Source organism: Lissotriton vulgaris, chromosome 7, assembly GCF_964263255.1.
Source record: "Lissotriton vulgaris chromosome 7, aLisVul1.2, whole genome shotgun sequence".
NCBI lineage: Eukaryota > Metazoa > Chordata > Amphibia > Caudata > Salamandridae > Lissotriton > Lissotriton vulgaris.
Window position 1 is genome coordinate 228454398 of NC_141695.1, and position 22300 is coordinate 228476697.

General features: G+C 43.5%; 1 protein-coding gene across 1 annotated transcript in view; it reads left to right on the forward strand.

The window, feature by feature from the left end:
* LOC147701266 (IgGFc-binding protein-like) overlaps positions 1–22300 on the forward strand; it is a 933218-nt gene that overhangs the window by 436838 nt on the left and 474080 nt on the right. Inside the window, exon 18 of the mRNA XM_086929331.1 lies at positions 11128–11269. Coding sequence (XP_086785457.1) covers positions 11128–11269 — 142 coding nt within the window. The remainder of the gene's footprint in view (positions 1–11127; positions 11270–22300) is intronic.

The following is a 22300-nucleotide window of genomic DNA, read 5'->3' on the forward strand; positions in this document are numbered from 1 at the left end:
CACTGTAAATTATCTAGTTATCTAAAACATTTTAATAGCATTACAGTTCCATGTGTGTGACCCAGAAAGCTAAAGATCTGGCAGCCTTACTATTGCTGAGACAGGCAGCTGAATATATCAACAGCTACATGAAAGTCAGCACTCTTTTTAGGGAAGCACACTCTTAGGCCTAATCAAAACATGTTCTCCTGGCTACTAATATGGGAGCTGAGCCAAAGCCCCTCTCCTGGTAGTGCCTGTAACAACTTTTTTAGGTTAATCACATAGGGCCACGTGTAAGTAGTCTTTTTCCAGCTTCAAACAGGTCAATCGGACAATACATGGACACGTTAAGGAGATTGGCGGTCACAAGTAAATTCAGGGATCTTAGAGATGAAATTATAAGAGACCAAATGATAAATAGGTCAAACAATCTAAAAATTCAAGGCACATTACTAGATTTGAAAGATCCTATGTTAGGCAAGATTATAGAAGTGGCCAAATGCATGGAGAACACCTCTAGACATGTAAAGGAATTAAACGGTAGTGGGTCCAAAAGGAGATCGCATGTAGAGAAATTGTGTGAGGTTGTAGAGACACGAACACAAACTCATATATCCAGTGACAGGAATGATATTAGAAGAAAGCAAAGTGGGGGTCAAGAAAAGAATGTGCTCCAGATGTGACTGAGAGACATACTGCAGAAGCTAGCAATTGTCCAGTAACCAAAAGCAAGTGTTTCAAGTGTAACAAGTTGGGGCATTTTGGGAGAGTATGTAGGATGAATAGTTCTGGGAGTTTAAAAAAATCTGTAAATGTGGTAAGAGACAGAGAAATTAGGTCTCAAAGTGAGGATTCAGAATATAGCAACCCAGGAGAAATAGAGGTACTAACAATGAAAGAAGCTGATGGTAAATCGTGTACAGTCTTTGCGGTGAATGGGGAAAGTTATCATCCACCTAAATGTAGTATCAAACAAATGGAGTGGAAGTACAGGTTTGGGCGGATTCGTGCTCACATTTCATTATCATTGATGAATCTACCTGGGAGAAGGTGAATGTTTCTGAATTGCAAAAGCTGTTGAACTAGAGGGATATTGCAGTGGCAAGTTACCTGTCCTTGGGTATTTAGTTACTAATTTAGAGTTTCAAGACAGACATGCAAGAGGCAAGGTGTATGCGGTTGAGAAAGGGAGGTCACTTTTGGGTTGGAATGAATAGCATGTGTTAAGCATGGTTTGAATCCAAATCATCCGCTGCATGTTTTGTTAAGTCAGAGTGTCTAACAGTGGGTTAATCATCACTTTCCCAATTTGAATAGCAATTAGCTTGGTGAAGAATGTGCAGTTGGCTTTCAGGAGTGCTATAAAAAGATTTGCAAAGATTCTGCGATAAAGGTGTTATAGAACCCAATGAAGCCTCAGAATGGCTTAGTCCTATAGTTCTCGCCCAAAAATACAATGGCAGTATCTGCATGTGTGTGGACTCGAGAGACCTAAACAAAAGCATATGGGTAGATCAGCACCCTCTAACGCGTATAAATGAAATGTTGGTGAGTGTAGCTGGGAGTAGGTACTTTACTAATGCCTACCACCCAGTACAATTGCATGCAGTATCTAGACATTTACCATCTTTCATCACACAGGAAAGGGCCTTCCAATTTATCCGTATGCCTTTCAGTCTGGAAACTGCACCCACAGTGTTCCAGTGGGTCAAGCGGAGCATTGTAGGGAACATGACCAATTTCTTATTGTTTCAAGATGATATTATGTTGTGGGACAAGGACATTATGAAGCATGATAAGGTCCTTAAGAATGCGTTGAGCAGATCCGAGAAAGCTGATGTTACTATTTTCTAGGAAAAATGCAAGTTTAGTCAAACGGAAGTGGAATACCTGGGCCTTATGATGGGGTAAAACCCAAACACAACTTAGTACAGGCCATAGAAAGAGATAAAGATTAGCTCAGGTCCTTTCTGAGTTTGGCAGAGTATTATGCCAAATGTGTACATTTTTCAACGAGGGTACATATTTTACGTGAATTGATGAAAAAGGGTGTTGAGTATTTATCGATAGGTACATGTCAAAAAGCTTTTGATGCAGTGAAAAGGGCAATATAAAGGCTGTGATGCTCAAACCATTCGATCCTGGTGATAGAACAATTGTTGTCACTGATACCAGTGGTTAAGGGCTTGGAAAAGTTTTGATGTAAGAATATAAAGGGAAGGAAAGAGTAGTAGCATTTCCATCACAAACCCTAAGAGACATTCTCAGTTGTAGAAAAGGAGCCCCCGGACCGTTGGTGGAGAGAGCAAAACTTCAGTATTTTTGTATGGGGGATGCAGTTTGAGCTTGGAACAGATCATAATCCCTTAGTTAATTTGTTCTCCCCTACAGGTGGGATGAAAGCTACACCTCGCATTCCAAAGTAGTAACATTGTTTGCAAGAGTATGTTTTTTCAGTGAAATATGTACCAGGCATAAGAAATATAAATGCACACTGCATGTTTAGCTTGCTGCTGGACGATGAAAGTATTGAAGAAGATGATGAATGTACTGTTGCAGAAATATCTGAGGATTTGTCAGGCCATTGAGGAAACTGAATGGAAGTGTGCTATAGCTGCTGATCCTATGCTCGTAAAGGTGAGAAACGTCTTAACGAAAATGTTTGGTTGGAAGTTAGATAAAGATGTAATTAGTACAAGAATTTCTGGGAAGAGCTGTCTGATGTACATTGGATTGTGAGAAGAGGAGATAAGTCGGAGGTGCCGGAAGAAGGGTTAAGGGGCAGGTTATTGTGTTTGATGCGTGAGGGACATGGTGGAATGTCTGCCATGAAGAGGAAGGTCTGGATGGATTTCTGGTGGCCAGGGAAGGACAAGCACATCGAAAGGTATGTTAAGAGTTGTGTTTCATGTATGTGCAGTGACAAATCGCACACTCTACAAGAAACCACGATTAACCCTGTGGAATTGTCCAATCAGACCTGGGAAAAAGTAGCCATGGACGTTTGTTGTCCTTTTGACTCTTTGGAGTGAATGAGAGATTTGCCGTAGTGCTTGTGGACATCTATTCAAAGTGGCTGGAAAGGTATTTGTGCAGGAGGGGAAGACTCTGAATATAATCGCGTTTTGTGAAGATATTTTCCACAGAGAGGGATATCCTGCAGAAATTCAGACAAACAGTAGTCCACAATTCATGTGACATGAGTTTGTGAGTTTTCTCAAGAAATGGAGAACCAAGCAGTGCAGGACACCTGTATATCACCCAAGGGGAAATAGTATGATTGAGCGCTTCAATCGTGTGTTGGTGGAAAGCTTGCAGTTAGCAGTGTCGAATGTATCTGTTGGACAAAACAAGTGAAAGAAATGTTATGGAATCAGGGACAATGGCCCATTCTGTAACTGGGGAGAAACCTTTTGTTTGCTGCAGGGAAGGGTATGCTGCACAGTGGCTATCCCTGTGTGGATAGAGAGGTATGGTCAAAAGATGATACAGACTGAGAAATTGCATGATATGATGGGATACTATCAATCACGTTACAAAAGGAGACACAATGAGAGGGTGATCAAACAGACCAAAAAATTGAGGAAGGTATGCTGGTGGGTAACGTGGTCAAAAAAGGAAGTTCCAAGTTATCTGATCCCAAGAGAGTGACGAACATGCAGAGAAATCTGTTGTGTTTGTCTGATGGTATATGGTGGAACACCAGAAAAGTGTACTATGCTCTGAGTTGAAGCAGGTCAAATGGATGGAAAAAATTGAATTTCAGGAGTGCAAGGTAGAAAATAGTGGAAAATAGTGAATGGTGTAAGAGAGAGCCGATCACACATTGCAGATAGAAACAGTCTTGGTTAACAGATTATAAATCTACTTAGGAATATTTAATTTCAACTTAGTTCACCATGTTAAAGTAAGGGTATATGTTGTATTCTTTTTTTGTTATTGCATGTTCATGTAAGCTACTTACAGTTGTTCTGTCGTGATGCAGCATGCTGCCTTCACTTCTGGAATACTCTATGATTCTGGAGTGGACAGACACAGTTGGGGAGGGATCCTGGAGCTTAATTGGGGCCGTTTCTGGATGCTTATTAAAGGAGTTTTATACATCCGCTTGTGTCCTGTTTTTTCAAAAAAAACCTACGTACATGTGGCCCATGATGTCAGACAAGAGCTGAGCTGTAAGCCAGCCATAACAAGCATTTACAATGCAATGTTCTCGGCATTATTAAAAGTAGGCCTATTGGCATTGCTCATGAAATTTTTTTTTTAAATCATAAATAAATGGCATTGTCATTTACATTGCCAATAGGTAAATCGATTAAAAAAATTGCATTGTCATTTACAATGCCAATAGCTTAATCGCACGCAAATGCATGACTGATTGCATTTACACCCACACAGAGCCACACACACAAAGCCACCCACACACACATACAGAGCCACCCACACAGAGCCACACACAGAGCCACACACATACAGAGCCCACACACACACACACACACACAGAGCCCCACACGCACACAGAACCCTACACACACAGAGCCCCACACACACCTAAAACCACATACACACCCAGAGCCACATACACACCCAGAGCCACATACACACCCAGAGCCACATGCACACACAGGGCCACATACACAAACAGGAGAGCAAGCACAGCGAGGGGGCAGGGGTTCTGAGGTGCACTGGCATAAAGTTTGGGGTGCCGCGTGAAAGGACACTCTCTCCTGCACACTGTACTAGAATAGATGGGTTGCATATCAACAAAGATGCAATCCTCCAATTCAGGCCTTTTCTTTGACAAATGAATTTATTAACAGGCCCATGTCAAGCTCTCCCTCGCAGCACCTGCATCCACTTTAGGAAGATAAGGAGGTGCTTTTATTTATTTCACTTACATTTGAAGTGAATGCATTGAAATCAGCGAGAAATCAGGTCAGTTTCAAGATTAAGGAGATTGGTTAATAAACCACTCTGCCTCAAACTCAGTTTGCGGTTATAGTCCAGCATGTTTGTAAAAAGACAATGACTCGCTGCTTTAAAAACCTTTGTTTGGGGGAGAAATTGTAGTTTTACTAACTACAAAACTAGAGTTAACCACTAGTTACATGTTTGCAATCAGATACCAGACATTGTTTGCAGATGAAACAACAATACACCTGAGAGACACCCATGTAATGAATCACCAGCTTTGGAGCACTGAACTCTTCACCTGTGAAAGCTAAAATGGAGGACCGCACCCAACTTTTAACAACAAGGCGTGCAACATTCAGCAGCAAGCAAGCACCTAGGGAACTTGGTGGGATTTCTAAATTACAGAATGGTAACTTTTCTTGCCGTTTTGTTTGTATTATTTGTTTCTCTTTTTTTCTGGAAATAATTTACTGCAATAATTACACCTGTGGGTGTAGCAGTGAATTCGTTTGTTAATTATCTTGCATCTTTAAGAAACGGTTTGCTTCTTAAGGAGCTATGCAGCAATTAGCACAAAACTAAAAATGGACTGGCTAACAAAAAGTGTTGCACAGCCATAAAAATTAGATATTCAGTTGTAAATTCTACACTTGCTTCCCTTGTCGTTGCAATGACCAATTTCAACGAGAAGCCCAAAAGTAAACTCTATACAAGCCGCAAATACATTTGCTCTTCATTAATTTTCTACATGAAACCGATTTTACCCGCTTATTCCTACAGCAGCACTGAACAGACCAAGCGTATAGCGGTGATTTACTCAGAAGCGCAGACTTGTTTCACGCCTCACTTGCTCTGTGCACAAATGCCCACAATTCCACCGCACAGCAATGTATTCATTATCCACCACTCTAAGTAATACTCGTCATGTTGCTGATCCATCTGAGGTACATCCATGTGAGATACAGCACTTGTTCTATAAGATGACACCTGCAGAAGAGAGAGGTCAATACAGAAAATTACTTTCCTCTACTTGACCCATTTGGATCTTCGCCAGTGGATGCTCCAGGCTATGGGGATGGACCAAGCACAGGAGATCAATGGGCCGATTCACAATAGCATTTATGAGTATATAAACTGGTGCTAGGGGCGTACTCTTTTGCGTATTCTTACACATGGTGTTATCCTTGATGCAAAGAGGTTTTTGGTTCTGAGAGTGCTTTACAGGTAGTACAGCCAGCACCTTGATCTCACTCAGTGTCCAGGCTACCTCATTCCCTCAGATAAGGTCAGGTTTCACAAGGTGATGGACAAGTTAATACAGTTCATTTGTGGAACTGGGTGGCGAGATTGTTCAGCATTAATATCAGCTCAATTCTGTTTCTTGATCTGAGTCTCCAAACATCCCGCTCTTGCAGAAATTTCCCTTTCCAAATTTATAATTGGAAAAGCACCTTCTAGTGGTCAGCATATTATTCGCACTTGCATCTTAAAGAGATATGGGCTGATAATTGCTTGTCTGGTGAATGTGGTGTCCTCCCTTTAAACCTGGCTCCGCCCACCAACAATTATGATTGGCTAGATGGTCCAGGAAACTACCATTTCTCCCACTCTTGCACAGAGGAGGGGTGGGAGGTCATCAACCTGTTTACCAGAGGATTTACAGGACACTGTGACGATACCTGCTTTTCACTTCCTTGGCAGACTGTACCATGCATCCCACTCCCACGCCACATGTGGTCCACTGCCCCTCCCTGGTGTACCTTCATCTAAGTCTCTCTGTATGTGATAAAAAACATGTGAAGACCCATGCCAGGACACCATACTACCCTTTCCTTCAAATAAAGCTCAGCTCTGTACATGACCAATCATCCCTCAATATATTATTCTAAGGTAGAACACCAACGTTAAAATGATAACTAACCAGATGCCTTTAAACATCAGCCACCAAAAAACACATATACTCACAGATATTGCAAGCCTATTGTCATGCAAGAAAAGCAAATGAGATGACACTGTACAAAAGACAGATGCCGCACTGTATTTTTAGGGGTCATACCCACTTATAAATGTTATCCATGTCCATCTTTTTATATTGTTCAACTCCTACAACATTCAGCCACTAACTAACCTGTATACAATGGATGAAGTGTATTGAAATGCATTCACAGAAGTGGGCCTCCAACTTTGTGCATGTGTGGTGGAGGCGGCCAAAGGCTGCGGCCCTTACATGTACTATGTTTTGGCATTTGTGAAGCGCAAACCTAGTTAGTTAGCATTGGAGAGCTGTATAGATGGCATGTCTCACAGTGGGGGTACATGGGGGAACCATTTCCCTGGCACAGTACTTTTTTCCTGTGATGGGGCGGCCAGAATCCTGGCTTACACCCCTCACCCCCTCACTCACCTGGGTATACCCATTATCAGAACAAGTAAAACATTTGTATTTGAATATACATCCTCACCACTGGAGTGGACAACCAAAACTGGCCTACCAGCTTGCCGGGCCACTTCCTGCAGCCCAGCCTGTCCTCACTCGACCGTCCCCTGCAATTTTTCTTGTTATTTTTTCTTTTCACTCTACCACTAAAACTTGACCACATGACTCAAGGAGTAACCTGAAGGGGCAAAAGTTGCAGGTGGTTGCTGTACATTCCACCTCAGCATGCACAGGGCGATGCAGCACACAACGGGCCCTGCCAGCGCACCCAAGAGCTGCACAAAGCCGTGTCTGTGAGGTGTTTAATCTGGAGAGCTACAGCTGGGTGCCTCTTGTCTGGCAAACTGTGCCACCGTGTGATTTAATGCTCCTATTCCAAGGGCTTAACTCGCACACTAGAATCCCAAAACACACAGCTCCTGACGGCATGAAGTCCCCCATTCATTACTGGGACACACAGCCGCATAATGAAAAGCGATTAAAGGTGAACACACAGTTTGGTGTGTGTGTGGAACACAGCCACACAGATAGAGGCTGGATGACTACGAAACACATTACTTTTTTCCCCAGAGTGACGCAGACGGTAACCGCCTGTCTTCTCAGAAATACCCACTCCACATTTTTAAGGGTTAATTGCTTTACAAGCCCGCCCGAGGCTTTACACACAAATTATTATTTCCAGAAGCCACGCAAAAGGCCTAAGCACTTGCGGGGAGGCGGTCTAGGAATGGGCAGGGTACGCGCCGGCATGGTGAACACTTGTCTGCTCAAACTCTGCGTTTTAATTGCGCATTGACCGGACCACATGACCGGTGTTTTCTCTAAGGATCCCCTGGGGAATAACGCCATGTTAGTACAGCTGCAAAAATGATTACCCAAGCAGACCCTTTGGCCAGTCCCAACATTCCTTGAATGTCAATGTTTTAAGTATGAGAGCAGCCAATTTTTTTTTAAGAAAACCCTAGCATCATCTTCCTGCTTCAGGGATCAGGTTTGCCTCCCACTGCTGGCAGTCTGACAGCGCGCACTGTTCCAGAATCCGACACACAGGGTCGGTGACTGCTTACAATTCTTTGTGATAAAGCGAGACAAAGAAAGCCGCATTCAAGGCACCTTTCGAAGCACAGAAGGCATTAAAGAAACCTCCTCGAGGCAAGATATCTGACACTCGAGTGATGACTGACAGCGCAGACAGCGTTAGCTCATCTATATGTGAGCATGAATACAAATCACTATAAGGATATGGTTTTGTTATGCCCAATGATCTACTCTTATCCTACATCTGGCGTGAGTAGCTTGTCCAGTCCCACGTTGTGCTTTGCATTCTGGGATTTGTAGTCCATTATAACAAAAAAGACGGCAGTTTTGTTTCTATGAGGCTAGTGAATTCACCACAGATGTCTGCGTTTGACCTTGTGGTTACAGGTTAAAATCTTACTTGGTGTACTTGACCTTTCACCCTTCCAAGGTCAATAACACGAATATCATTTACATTCTCTTTCTAAGTGGAGGGACAACTTTGAAAACTGTGTGTGCCCCTGATTTCCAGCTTTGGGTTGTGCACAAATTGTAATCAGTTTCTGCAAATGCACATTCCTCCACCTACCAGGTGCGTAAAGGGATGCAATAATTGTCTAGTGTCAGGGCAAAGAATAGACTCAGCGCCTTGGGGCTCTCGCGGGTGCGTAGCAGCGCTATACAAACTCTTGATTGAATTACTGCTGTACAATAGGTTAATGTCACCTACATTATTTGTTTCTGTGTAATTTCCTTGCGTCATAAATGACTCATCTTATTTAAAATTATTCCATTCAGTTTCAATTTACAACAGTTGGCTTTGTTTTATCTGATATAACCTGAAATTGCATTGCATTCAATGAATGCAAAGAAACTGGACGAGCTCTAACAACCAGGCAATTAAGTATCACATAACTTGTTAAAAACAGTGACGCCTATTGCGAGAGGAAACTGGAAATAGTGGTACGAAGCGCTATCTAAAAGAAAGAAAGTGTATATCACAAGAAACCAATCTGTTAGACTCCACATATATCTAAAGAAAGACACCTGTCAATATCATTTTCAAAAAAGGAAGTAGGTGTCCCATTGCGGGTGGGGCAGTGTGAGTGGTACTTACCGGGTCGTCTCGGTCAGTGCTGGGGATCCGGTTCAGCAGTGATGGTCGACCCCCTGACCCGTGCTAGCCATCCATTGGTCTACCCCTGCCCTCGCCGGCACAGTTCCCCTTGGCTGCCTGAGCCAAGCAGTGAGTGAAATGTCAGCTTCCTCACACAGTGACACCTGCAGGGCGGGCCCGGCTGCCAGCCTCAGACAGGGACGGGTTATAGTGCACCACGCTCCTCCGGCACCACACACAGGCAGGGCTTTACCTCCCAGACACCCTCAAAGCCTCCTCCTGCAGGTTCACAGATCCGCGGATCCGAAGTGTGTCAGCACATGGGATCTAACCTCCTTAACAAGGTGTGTGGTGGGGCAGAGAGGAGGCCCGGGGCCTCCCCTCGGCGCTGCCGCGTCCGGGACCGATGACGCCTGTCACATTACGTGCACCCAGCGACCCTCGCAGGACACGCCGCTCCGGTCCGGAGTCCAAACTCTACATTCCACAGACGTCAGAGGGGACTCACTGGCCACTGCTGCTGCCCCATCCGAAGGGCTGCGTCAATAAATAATAAAACTCTTTCATTTAACTCTACAGGCAGGCTGGTGGCAGCTCTCGGGTTTCTGCCTTCTTGGGTTACCGCGCATACCATCAGTGCTTTGTTTCAAAGAGGGGAACCAGCTTCCACCCTCTGAAAAATCCACGCTCACATTTTCCTTTTTATTATTTCAATAGTTTCACTACCTTACTGGAAAAACAAGCCGTGAGCGTGCACTCTCCCGAACTTCCGGTGTCGAGATGTACACGCTCACGGCTGCAGTGTGGCAGGGCTTCCGTTTTATGCGCCCACAGAGTGGATGGCCAGCCCAGAGGAGCGGTGGCAGCAGAAGTCAGGAGTGGCGGCTGAGGCGGTAAGTGGGGCTTAGTTGTGGGGGTGTGTGTATGTGTGTCTGCGTGTCTGTGTGACTGCGTGTGCATGTGTGTGTGTGCGTGTGTGTGTGTGTGTGTGTCTGTTTGCACGTCTGTCTCTGTGTGTGTGCATGCCTTCGGCCGGCCTGCGTAAGCGCGTCCACAGACCCTGGTAGGCTCGTGCACCGCTCTGTCTCCCTTGAGAGCGAACTCGGCGACAATAGGTCTCGATGCCGAGACCTAAAAATGGAGGTCGGAAGAGTCTCCAGTCCGTCAAGTAGAGCAAATGAAGAATAAACAGTTATTTGGAGAGGTTCACATCAAAATACCAGGAACATTGAGCAGGGTCAATAATTAGATATTCAATTAGAAGGAAGAATTACTTATCATTTTCAATTAAAACTTCCCAATCGTGGCAAGTCAATGGTTTGGAGAACCTGACCGTCGAAAAAGACGTAAGTAATGCTAAAAATCTGTTGATGGGTTTCTGTTGTAACTTTTCATTTGTAATATACCCTCTAAGCATTTTCCGTACTGTTATTCCCCTTCTAATTAACCCTTTCTCTTCAATACTTAATTCTGAGTATATTCTCATATTGGCAGACAGTCCCATCTGCTTCCTAACAGTAAACGGTGCCAACAAACTGGTGATTGTGCTCTTCACCAATACCCATTACCATTACTTTTAGAAAAAAGGTATGTTTCTTAGAGTGACTATTCTTGTGAAAAAAATACAGCGTTTTAATGTTTGTGCTTAACCATTTTACAGGTCGGTGAAAAGGTTATGTCCAGCGACTGTACAGAGGTCTGCACTTGCAGTGCTTTTGGTGTCCTGTCCTGTGCAAGTCTGAGCTGCACCATTGACGAGAATTGCGTTATCCAAGATGGTGTCGCAGGATGTGTCAACAAAGGTACACACCCATCTTTATGTTCTTTTTAGTGGGTTTCCTTCACCTGGCTAGTCCTTGGCACACATTTTAAAATACCAAGTCTAAGCAACAAATGCTAGCCTCTGTCTAATATTGTGGAAATTCATAACACAGTTCTAAATTTATAGACACATCAAACAATATCCTTTCAATTATCTCAAACAGATTTAAATCAAACCTCAAACAGAACACTTTCAGTATATGTTTTACGTTCATGCCAATTTGGTTTGAAACCAAGTAGGAGTTTTTGCTATAACTGAAAGCAAAAATGTCATATGCGTGCTAAAATCGGAAATATCCGGTGGTAAATTTACAAGGATATTCCTCCACCATAGAGTCACTTATTTGCAACGCTCCGTTGGCACTGTGCTCTGCTCTATATTTGCAAGGTGGTACTAAGCCTTGTAAATATGATTCTCCTCAACACAGTATTCTGAGGAAAAGGGGCGTGCAATTGGTGTTGTTGTGAGGGTTTCCACGCAACACCCATTGCTTTTTGACACTGCTCCAAATTTACAAGGATCTGTAAATCTGAGGGAGCTCCGAAAAATTACGCCTCCCCAAGGGAGGCATAAAAGTGGCTCAATGAGGAGAAATACTTCTATTTCTCCTCTTTACTTGCTCCTACTATGTGTGTTGCAATCTGCAGCACACATAGAAGGAGCAAAACGCCATTGATTTTGTGCAGGCGGTGTTATTTCTGCACAACAACAATCATCCCTGTAATGCATTCCACCATGGAGAAAGAGTGTCTCTGTTGGCGCACAGCTGCTGTTTTGGCACCAGCACAAAGTAGAGCACAGTGGTGCGCTGTATTCTTGTGAATACAACACATCCCTGCTTTTTTTAAATAATGCAGCTTGGTGCAGCAAACCTGTTGGCAGTGCCAAGCTGCATCCTTTAGTTGTAAATGGTTTTTAACACCTTAGCTGCCGGGCCTCACACCCCCTGTGGCTGTTTGGGCAGTTAATGCTTAGAGCTCCATAACATTTATTCCACATAAGGTATCATTGTCGTTATTTTCATATTTATTTCCTTACATCCTGGGGAGTCTAGAGGTATCTAGGGTATGTGGATTCCCCCTGGAAGTGACTGAAAAAATGTGTCACAATAAAACTACATTTGGGGATTTCTGGGAATCATGGTAATCAATTGAAATAAATAAATATTAAAAATGAGTTGGAAAAAATTGTGCCTATGTTTTCATCTGTAACTTCTTACTATGGCAGATTTAAAAACAAAGTATACTGTTACTTCCACTCGGCCCTTCTGGTTGCGATGATATGTTGAGCTTGTAGCTTCTCCAAGAGTCAGAGGTACCGAGGTACCCAGAGCCAACAACTGAGCTGCACTTTACAATGATTTTTCATTGTTTACCGACTATCCAGCAAATCATATTGTCAAATATGAAGAATTGAAAAATGGTATGAAGAAAAACTCTGTATTTCTGAAATGTACACCAGATACTCAATTTAGGATCAGTGGTTGTTTGTACATCACTGAATTTATGGGCACCGATGTAGGCATGTGTTTCAGAGGGCATTTTGGATAATGTCTTCTGACTTACACACTTACTTACATTTGAAATATACAAACATAGAGATATTCAGTTGGTAAAAACAAATGTTCTACTATTTTGTAGTCCCGCATATCTCCCAATAAAAATAGTTCCTCACATGTGCAGCACAGCCTTGTGCCTGCAACATAAAACACCCCAAAACGTGACCTGGGAGACATCATATTTCACACAGAAGAATGCATGTATGTTTGCAAGGTGGCTAGGTGTAGATTTTGGCCCCCAGCTCAGCCTCCAGGTAGGGGAACCCACCTTGGGGAACCCACCAAAACCAGCACATTTTTTAAAACTATACACCCTGCGGAATATAAGGTGGGTGACGTGCGTGGTTTTAACAAGGTTATTTTACCCAGAATTCCCTGCAAAGCTCACTTTGGAAAAGACCTGTAATCTGCAGCCAGCCACACATTCCCTACCACACAGGGTTCCCACAAGTCTTCCGAAAAAAATGTGGGTAGGCCAAGTGCAACGTAGACAAATCACATTTTTCCACTAAAAAACAATGTGTTTTTTGTAATGTGGGTAGCTGTGGGTTTTAGGCCCAAGCTCAGCCGTGACTAAGGGTAACCTGAAAAGACAGCACATTTTTAAAACTAGACACCTGGAGGTGTCCAGGGTGGGATGACGTCTGGCTCCCACTAGTTTTTTTTTACACAGAACCCAATGTAAAGCTCAAACTTTGCCTTAAAAAACACATTTTCCTTGCATTTCTGTGAGGAAGAGTCACATAACATGTTTCCACTGAAAACTTCTTTTTTTTTTTGCTTAGTGGGTAGTTGTGTATTTGGGCCCCAGCTCAGCTGAAACCCAGGGTAACATAACAAACAAAAATATTTTTGAAAATTAGTAACCCAGGGCAGTATCGGGGGTGTGGGCGGGAGTTGAGCTCTGTGGCTCTTATATTTTTTTGCCCTGAATCTCAAACGTTGCCTAAAAACACAGTTTCTGCTATTTTCTGTATGGGAATGCTATGGGATCGGGCTAGCACAAATTTCCTACCAGGTCTCCTGATAAGAATGCTAAGTCACTTGTGTGAGTGGGTCAAGTGCCAGCGACAAGGAATGGTCCAAAAGATATTGTGGAGACCTCAAAGTTATCAGTCAAAAATCATCCAGGTTTGGTAAAGGGGGCACATTCCTTTTTGGTCCCAGACTCAGCGTCCATCTAGGAAAACCTACAAAACTCAGATATTACTGTAAACTCAAAACCTGGGGGGGTCCAGGGAGATATGGCTTGTGTGAATCCCCCACATTTTTTTACCCAGAATCCCCGGCAAGACTCAAATTTGGCTGAAAAGCCACATTTTCCTCTCATTTCTCTGTGGTAAAGTTGGGGGATGACTGGACCAGCACAAATTTCCAACCACCCAGTATTCCCCAGGTCTCCCGATAAAAATATTTCCTCACTTGTCTGAGTGGGCGAAGTGGCAGTTACAGGGAACGCCCCAAACGTATTGTGGAGACATCAAAGTTATCTATTACAAAACAGCCTTATTTTGCAAGGGACACCTAGGTTTTTGGTCATATGCTTGGCAGCCATCTACGGAAACCTACCAAGCCCAGACACTTCTGAAAGCTAGACACCCAGGGGAGTAGATAGAGGTTTGGCGTGTGTGGTTCCCAAACATTTGCTGTAATGTTGAATATACCACTGTTTGATCTGCTGATCTTGTTGCAAACCACTCCTTCCCACCACGTCAGGACGATGCGTGAGATGTCAAAAATGGCCGCGGAAGAAAACGGAGGGTAGGCTCCGAAAATGCTGTGCTCTGTTACAGGCCTTCAGACACCTGCGCCACATCGCCTTGGTTGTGGAATTGCCTGGCACAACAGGAGTGCCTTAATTTTTGTTCTTTACACCTTTGTTGGCTCGATGGAGAACTCTTCGGAATGGATTGATTTACTGGTCGGCAATGGTATGGCAGGATGGGGATCCTCGCAAATACAGGCTGGGGTGACCTGCATGCATCTCACCAGGTTTTCTTACCCAGAAACCCTTGCAAACCACACATTTTGAGTAAAAAATCAATTTTCCTTACATTTCAGTGATGGAAACTTCTGGAATCTATGGGGAGCAACACATTTTCTACCACCTACCATTCCCTCAAGTCTCCCGATAAGAGTGATACCACACATGTGTGGGTAGGGCTAGTGGTAATGACAGAAAGGCTCCAAAGCGTGACATGGACACATCACATTTTTCCACTGAAAACTGACCTACTTTTTGCAAACTGCTCGCTGTAATTTTTGAAGTCTAGTCAGCCAGCACTTAAGAAAACCTAGCAAACCGGCACAATTCTAAAAATTAGACACCAGTGGATATCCAAGATGAGGTGACTTGCATGACTTGCACCAGGTTTTCTTACCCATAAGCCTTTGCAAACCACACACTTTGACTAGAAAACACACACATTTTCCTTACATTTCTATGGTGGAACGTTCTGACATCTGCAGTGAGCAACGAATTTCCTACCACCTAACATTTCCCCAAGTCTCCTGATATAAATTGTACATCACTTGTTGGGTTGGACTAGAGGCCAGGACACGTAAGGCACCAAAACCCAAAATGGACACCACACGGTTTTCCACTGAAAAATGGCCTTTTTTTGCAATGTGTTTAGCTGTGGGTTTTACGCCCTAGCTTAGCTGGCACCTAGAGAAACCTAGCACACCTGCACATTTTTAAAACTAGACACCTGGGTAAATCCAGGGTGGTGTGACTTGTGTGGCTTGTATCATGCTGTATTACCCAGAAGCTCTTTCAAACTTTAAACTTTGACTAAAAATTATTTTTCCTCACATTCGGAAAGTTCTTGAATCAGTAGGGAGCAACAAATGACAACCACCTACTATTCCCCCAAGTCTCCAGTTTAAAAACCCGAGTGTGGCTGGGCATAGTGCCAGCAACAGAAACAAATCAAACCAAGGTCGATAAGTGTCCCTTTTACGAGGACTCCCATTGATCTTAGTTTGATCCGTTCCTGTCATGAACACTGGGCCCAGCTACACAAGTGGGGCAACATTTTTATTGGGACACGTGGGGGAAAGCTGGTTGATAGGAATCTCGTGGATTCCTTCGGTTTCTGGAAGAATGCATCCTAGAAATGCAATGACATTTTAGAAAACCTTTGAGATTTGCAGGGCAATGTGGGTAAAAAAAACTTAATGGAATAAACAAAAGGCACACTATTTAATTAGTGAAGCACACCTTTTTTAACAAAATTATTTAAATGAAACTAAACCCTTTTAAAGCATATTCTTTGAGCGTACTACAATGGGATACGTGCTGCCTGAACACGACTACTTAGAACACTCTATTTCAAGTCTATTCAATCTGACCACTGTGCACATTAGCTAAATCTCTTGCAATTTTCTTTTTATAATATACGCATTCATCAATAATTTAAACCAATATTTACACTACATTTGAAAAACTCATTCACAAAAATGAATTAAGCTTAATTCATTGATGCATTTAATATTCAGATATTCACATATTAATACTGAACAAACAACAATTAATTATTTAATATATTCTTGTCGTTTCATTCTTGCCCAATGCATTTCGGGCGATTAGCCCTTATTCGGGGCTTCAATCTGAAACATACCAGAGGTTTACATGAAAAGATGACAAAAACACTCTTCATAAAACAAGAAGTCACATGTTTGAGAAAGCATTTCTTTAGGGTAAAGAATCTTTAAAGAGCTCAACTTCCACATTTACATAACCCCACACTACAGCTTTTATCTTCTTACTAAAAAATAGAAAAGAGACATAAAGATTAAAAAAAGAAAGAAAACAAGCCAATCTACACCACTGTGAAGCCACACAATGATTTCAACCTTTTTTAATTTCTAAGGCACCCTTGTGCCAAGTATACCATTGCCCAAAGCATAACTATGATGTGTTACTCAATGATCAATCCAACTCTCAGAGGACCCTGTGGGGGAAAAATGTGTGCAATATTAACGAAAATATCAACACTTCACCATTCACTAAGAAAGGTTTTACCGTTAACCATGAGCTGAACCTATACACTAAACACACCTTAAAACTATTGTCGAATCCGCCACCTTTGGTATAGTATGACACCCCAAATTCTCGACGACAAGCTGTAAGAATCAAAGAAATCAATAATGTACCTTATTCTAATTACTATTCGACGGAAAGTCATCCTACCTATCTGACGCTTGGGGGCTTACCTCCACCGTGTTTTCTAGAGCATATCCGAAAAACTCAAGCCTAACTGGAACACTGTAGTAGGTTCACGCTGTATGGTTCACTCGGCAGCTCTGACGTCGGTGACTAACTATTACTGAATAAAAAAAATACTCAATCAGTTTTATGTCTCCATGAATCACCACGCTTAAACCCTCTCCACTCTCCACAATGCTTACCTCTATTTTCAATTCCAACACGAATTCGGTTTGACTTAGCCTTGATCTTGTCGGAGACCTGTTGGGGTTTTCCAACATACACTCCATATATCAATGCATGTTTACGTCCCTCAATCACGTGATCGAAAACAGTAATAGAAATCAACAGAGGATGACTCTTTCACTCCTCTCTACCGAATACAAAGACCTCTGTGTAACCCAACTCTAAAACTGTGCAGACACAGGCGTTTTGTCTCCACGACATGTTGCACTGTATCAGCAAGCCAATCCCCTATGTAGATATATTTCCATTGTCCCATTCCTCAATGCCTCCTTCGAATCGAGTAAACACAAATACCACACCGCGATCACTTTTGTTATTGATGCATGCATTGGCTGGCTGCATTGTGTATAGCACCTGCGAGTGCACTGTGAAACAAAGCACGTTGAAATCCATATGCACTTTGCGTTCCATGCACACAGGCGTGCCTTTACAGTGAAGGGCAGCAGCCAGGCATTGTTTGCAGATGCTGTCTGGAGCCAAGCAGCCCTGCCAGACAGGCAGCCAGGCTCAGCGCCTGGTCCTCCCAGACATGTGCCTTGCCATTTTTATTTTAATCAGTCTGCTCAGGATGGCTGCCGATTCATTTTGCGGGACGGACCCCTGGGAACCAAGGTGGGAGCCTGAGGCGAGCAGCTATTGCATCAATGCAGCATTCCACATCATAGGAGGCGGGGGAGGAAGGGAAAGGTGGAAATGGCTAAGATGGGAAGAGGGAGAAAGAGAGCGAGACAGCGGAGCAGACAGATAAAGGGAGGGCGAGGGAACGAAGGAGGGGGAAAGGATGCTAGCACAAGGGGAGAGAGATAGCTGCATGCCATTAAGGAATGCTGACTTCGCAATGCTGTGAACAAATGAAATGAGGCAATGCCTCTGAACCTACTTATGCATGCGACAACGCGTTATAACACAAAGGGAGGAAGTGATGGGTAATATGCATGGAATTATTACGACGATGCAGTTAATTTCAGACCACGGTGTAAAAGAAGTGGATGTCTGGCATGAGCTAAGTGGCAGTTCGATCTGTGATCCCAGCACCGAAGAATGCTGCCCAGAAATTCATAACTACCTTATGTCAGCTAATAATTAGCTCATACCTGGCAACGTACTCTCAGAATACAGCCCCTAAAGTAAACAACTTTCTCCTAATGACGGCTAGTCTGATTTCAACCAAACTCGTTTAGCAACAAGGACTGGCAAAACCAATCGGTCAGAGCTATTCAAGGTTCACGTGTTGCAATGCTTTATTTTTAGTACAACCTTAACCAACGGAGCTGTTATCAGCTATTGTGCCAGGGTAACATTGCAGGGCGGTGCTGTACATTAACATATTTGTGTTCATTTATGCAGATTCTCTACCTTTCAGAATGTTTTGGGGTCTTCCCAATAAAGGATGTAGGAGTTTGTAGGTTTGCCTCCTGTGTTGGTTAAGTTACAGCTTATCTACAAGTCACACTTCTGCCCCAGTGTCATCCCGCGAAACACACTCCTTTTCAGATCGGTTGAAGGATAGCGCCTACCTGCCCTCCTGTAGTGAATGCTTGCTATCCAGAGCCTATATTCCTTTCCGACAAGTTACTACCAGAGCACACACAAACTTTTACAAAGGTATGCAACTGAAACCTGCCCTCCTGTAGTGAATGCTTGCTATCCAGAGCCTATATTCCTTTCTGACAAGTTACTACCAGAGCACACACAAACCTTTACAAAGGTATGCAACTGAATGGTAGGCTAGAATGAAGGAGTGTGATGTCATGACCATGGCTCCAAGGGGGGCCTAAAGAGGTGGGATGGACCGTGTACTTATGGATGCTTACGTCCAGAAGAGTGAGGAAAGTAGAACAAAGCGATGCATGTCTTGCATACATGCCTGTACGCAGGGCCGGTCCTAGAACTTTTTGGGGCCCCGGGCGAAAGGGAAGATGTGAGGCCCCTCAAATTGGCATGTAACATCACAAGAAGTGACCACAGAAAGTGACATTTCAGGACTATTGATCTTATTTGGCATCACTGAACAGACCTAACGTGGATATCAGTAACAATGACAAAAAGATAAATATACAAATGAAATAAGTCCATATATTTCCAAACTGTGTTAAATGGATTACATTTGTCACATTGGATGGAAAAGCTAGTTCCAGGTCTTAGAAAGATGGATGTTTTTTCACTCAATGTTAACTGATCGTTTCCATCGCTTGATAGAAATTCCAGTTCTGTCTCATAAAGGGGGGAGATCATGTTGAGGTAATGAGGGGCGGGATCATTCAAAATATAAAATTACACAAAAGCAAACCTCGCACATTTCAAAAGTCTCCCTTACCATTTTGAGTTATTATGCTGCCACCTTAGGATGACATTAATACGAAGTAATTTCTTTTAATGTAAATCTTCTCACCAGTATACCACACGCACATGCTGAGAGTCATAGGACAATCTTTTTTGTGTGTGGGCTCTTTACTTGCCAGAATTATGTTGAGTGCAAAAACACAACACATATAATACAAAATTACAAGACACCATTGCGAACAAATTAAGATTGTACATAAATAAAAAAAGACCTAGAACAACCTAGACCACTACTAAATCATACTTTGACTTGAAGGTATGCTGCAGATTTAAGTTTTTTTTTTAAATCAACGTTTTTGATTTGGTGTTAGAAACGCAAGCAGCCTGCTTTAGCGCTGGTGGAGACCTATGCAACAATATTTGTTAGTGCCCCTAATTACTTCCTCTGCCACGGATTCCCTCACTACCACCCTTTAACAGTGCCCCTCGATTCTCCATAACCACATTCTCACTGAGATGCATTTAATTTGATTTACAGCGCTACTGATACCAGTGTAGGGTGTCAGAGAAATGTATATCACACACATTATACAGAGACAATCTCTCATAAATGTCTAAATCACTGTATAGGAAATGTTACATAAGACAAAGGACTACAAGGTGTAGGAGTCATCAGACAATCATGTTACTAGGCATTATAGTTTATTAGTGATTGGTCTGGATAAACACAAACTCTGAATTTAGAACGTAATACCATGGTTGGAGGTTCTCTTTAATAGCCAGAATTGAATTCTATCCCAATGAACCGTTTTTGCAACATTAAGATAACCAAAGACTGGGGAAAAAACATAATCCTCCAATTTATACCTTGAAGTTTGTATGCAGCTCTTAGATGACAGTTAATAGCTCACTGTTCAATGTTAGGATTTTGACTTATTAACTGACTTATTTACAATATGTGCACTTTGTGATCTGCATGGTACATGTTCTTTGCAGCAGGCACATTAATCCTCTGCTCTACCTTTCCACGAGTCAAAACCTCCACTAGACTAAACTTCCGATCTCTCTCAAGGAGGAACATTAATCACTGGAGTTATCATGACATTTTTATTGTTGCCGAAAATTGCTGGAGGCCAGGAAGGAGGCAGCAAGTGCTTTTAAAAACATAATATACTTGCAAAGATGACTGAGCGCTCAGTGCGATGTCACCTGTCCCACCGCCATAGAGCCTCCCTCCTCAAGGGTCCTGTGACCTCAATGACCGGGTCACTGACCATCTTATGCATGGGAACTCACAAACTTTCTCTGGGGGGGGGGGGGGCAAATTTACAGTGTGGTTTTTGGCCGAGGGCCGCACCGGTGGGGGCGGGGTCAGAGGGGGAAAGCAAAAACAAATTGTGACCATGAGGTTTCACACAGGTCCCTGGAGCAGATGCCTTTGTCCACTGAGCCACCAGACCAGCATACCCACATCTCTTATGGCCGGGATGCCCGCCACCCCCTCCCAACACCAATTCCCAATGGGAGTAGACAGACACAGGTTTGAACTTTTGGAAGGCGGGGGGGAGTTACCCCCCTGGGCCGTATTTATTAAAATATGAAACAAAATTTAAAACATTAAATAAAAGTTTCATAAATTATGTACAATTTTACATTTATTACATATCGATGAAGACATGTTCTTTGGCTAACCTTAACAAATCTCTAATACAAAGGTTTCCTAGCCGAGTCTAGCATCCTGAAAATGCATACATTCTAAATTAAAATTGTACATCCTAGCATTAAGGGCCAACGGCAAGGTCTTAACCGGTGTCAGATCCCTACTACTAAAATTCCGCCCTCACGGTGTGAGTGGCGCATGCGCAGAGGACTTTACCCTCATTGGCACCTGTAACTTCCATTGTCGTGGGGGCCCCCTTTTCACTCGACGCCATCTTAAAGGTCGTCCGAGTTTCCCGTGTGAGGTATCTGTAGGAAGGACAGCGTGGACTCCCCCCCCATCCCACACTCTCTATCCGCCGTCGCGGATATCCGGCCCCCGGGAAATTCGTCGGAGGGGCATCTAGCCGCCTCCCCCCTGGGAGGGGCCTATGGCCGTCTCCCCCTAGGCGACCCATCCTTAGTGGGTGCCGCCACCCCGTGGAAGGGGCCAATGGCCGCCTCCCCCCGGGCGCTCCCATCCTTTCTGGGTGGTGCCTCCCTCTAGGGACCTTGAAATTACTGCTCACCGATCATGACCTTACCGCCATAGGCCGGATAGTTGACCGACTATCCACCCCCCCCAATCCTCCTAAAGGTCATGCTTCCTCACACCCCTTAGCCATGCTATGAAGTCACCTATGAGCAAATCATTTCCCTCCCTGGACAGGTGAACCCCATCATTCAGATACATGTGATCACCCCGAATACACCGTGAGGAATGCTATGCAACTGAGCTGAGCGAAACAATTTCCCTATTTTGTTGTTAACCCTTTTCACAGAGTGGTTCAACGCTGACACTGAAATGCCCCCCGCCAACTCTTCCTGGGGATCATGTGGGACCAGGCAATCATGCACCCCGGGAGTTTCTTAGCCAACCAGCTAACTGCCGACAGGCTGTGTTCCAATAACACTCGCCTTCCTAGCTCCACTAAGTCGTTACCACCCAGGTGTACTATGACTACAGATGGCGGTGACCTTTGCCGCCCTAAAAGACCCTCAAAGAACGATTGAAA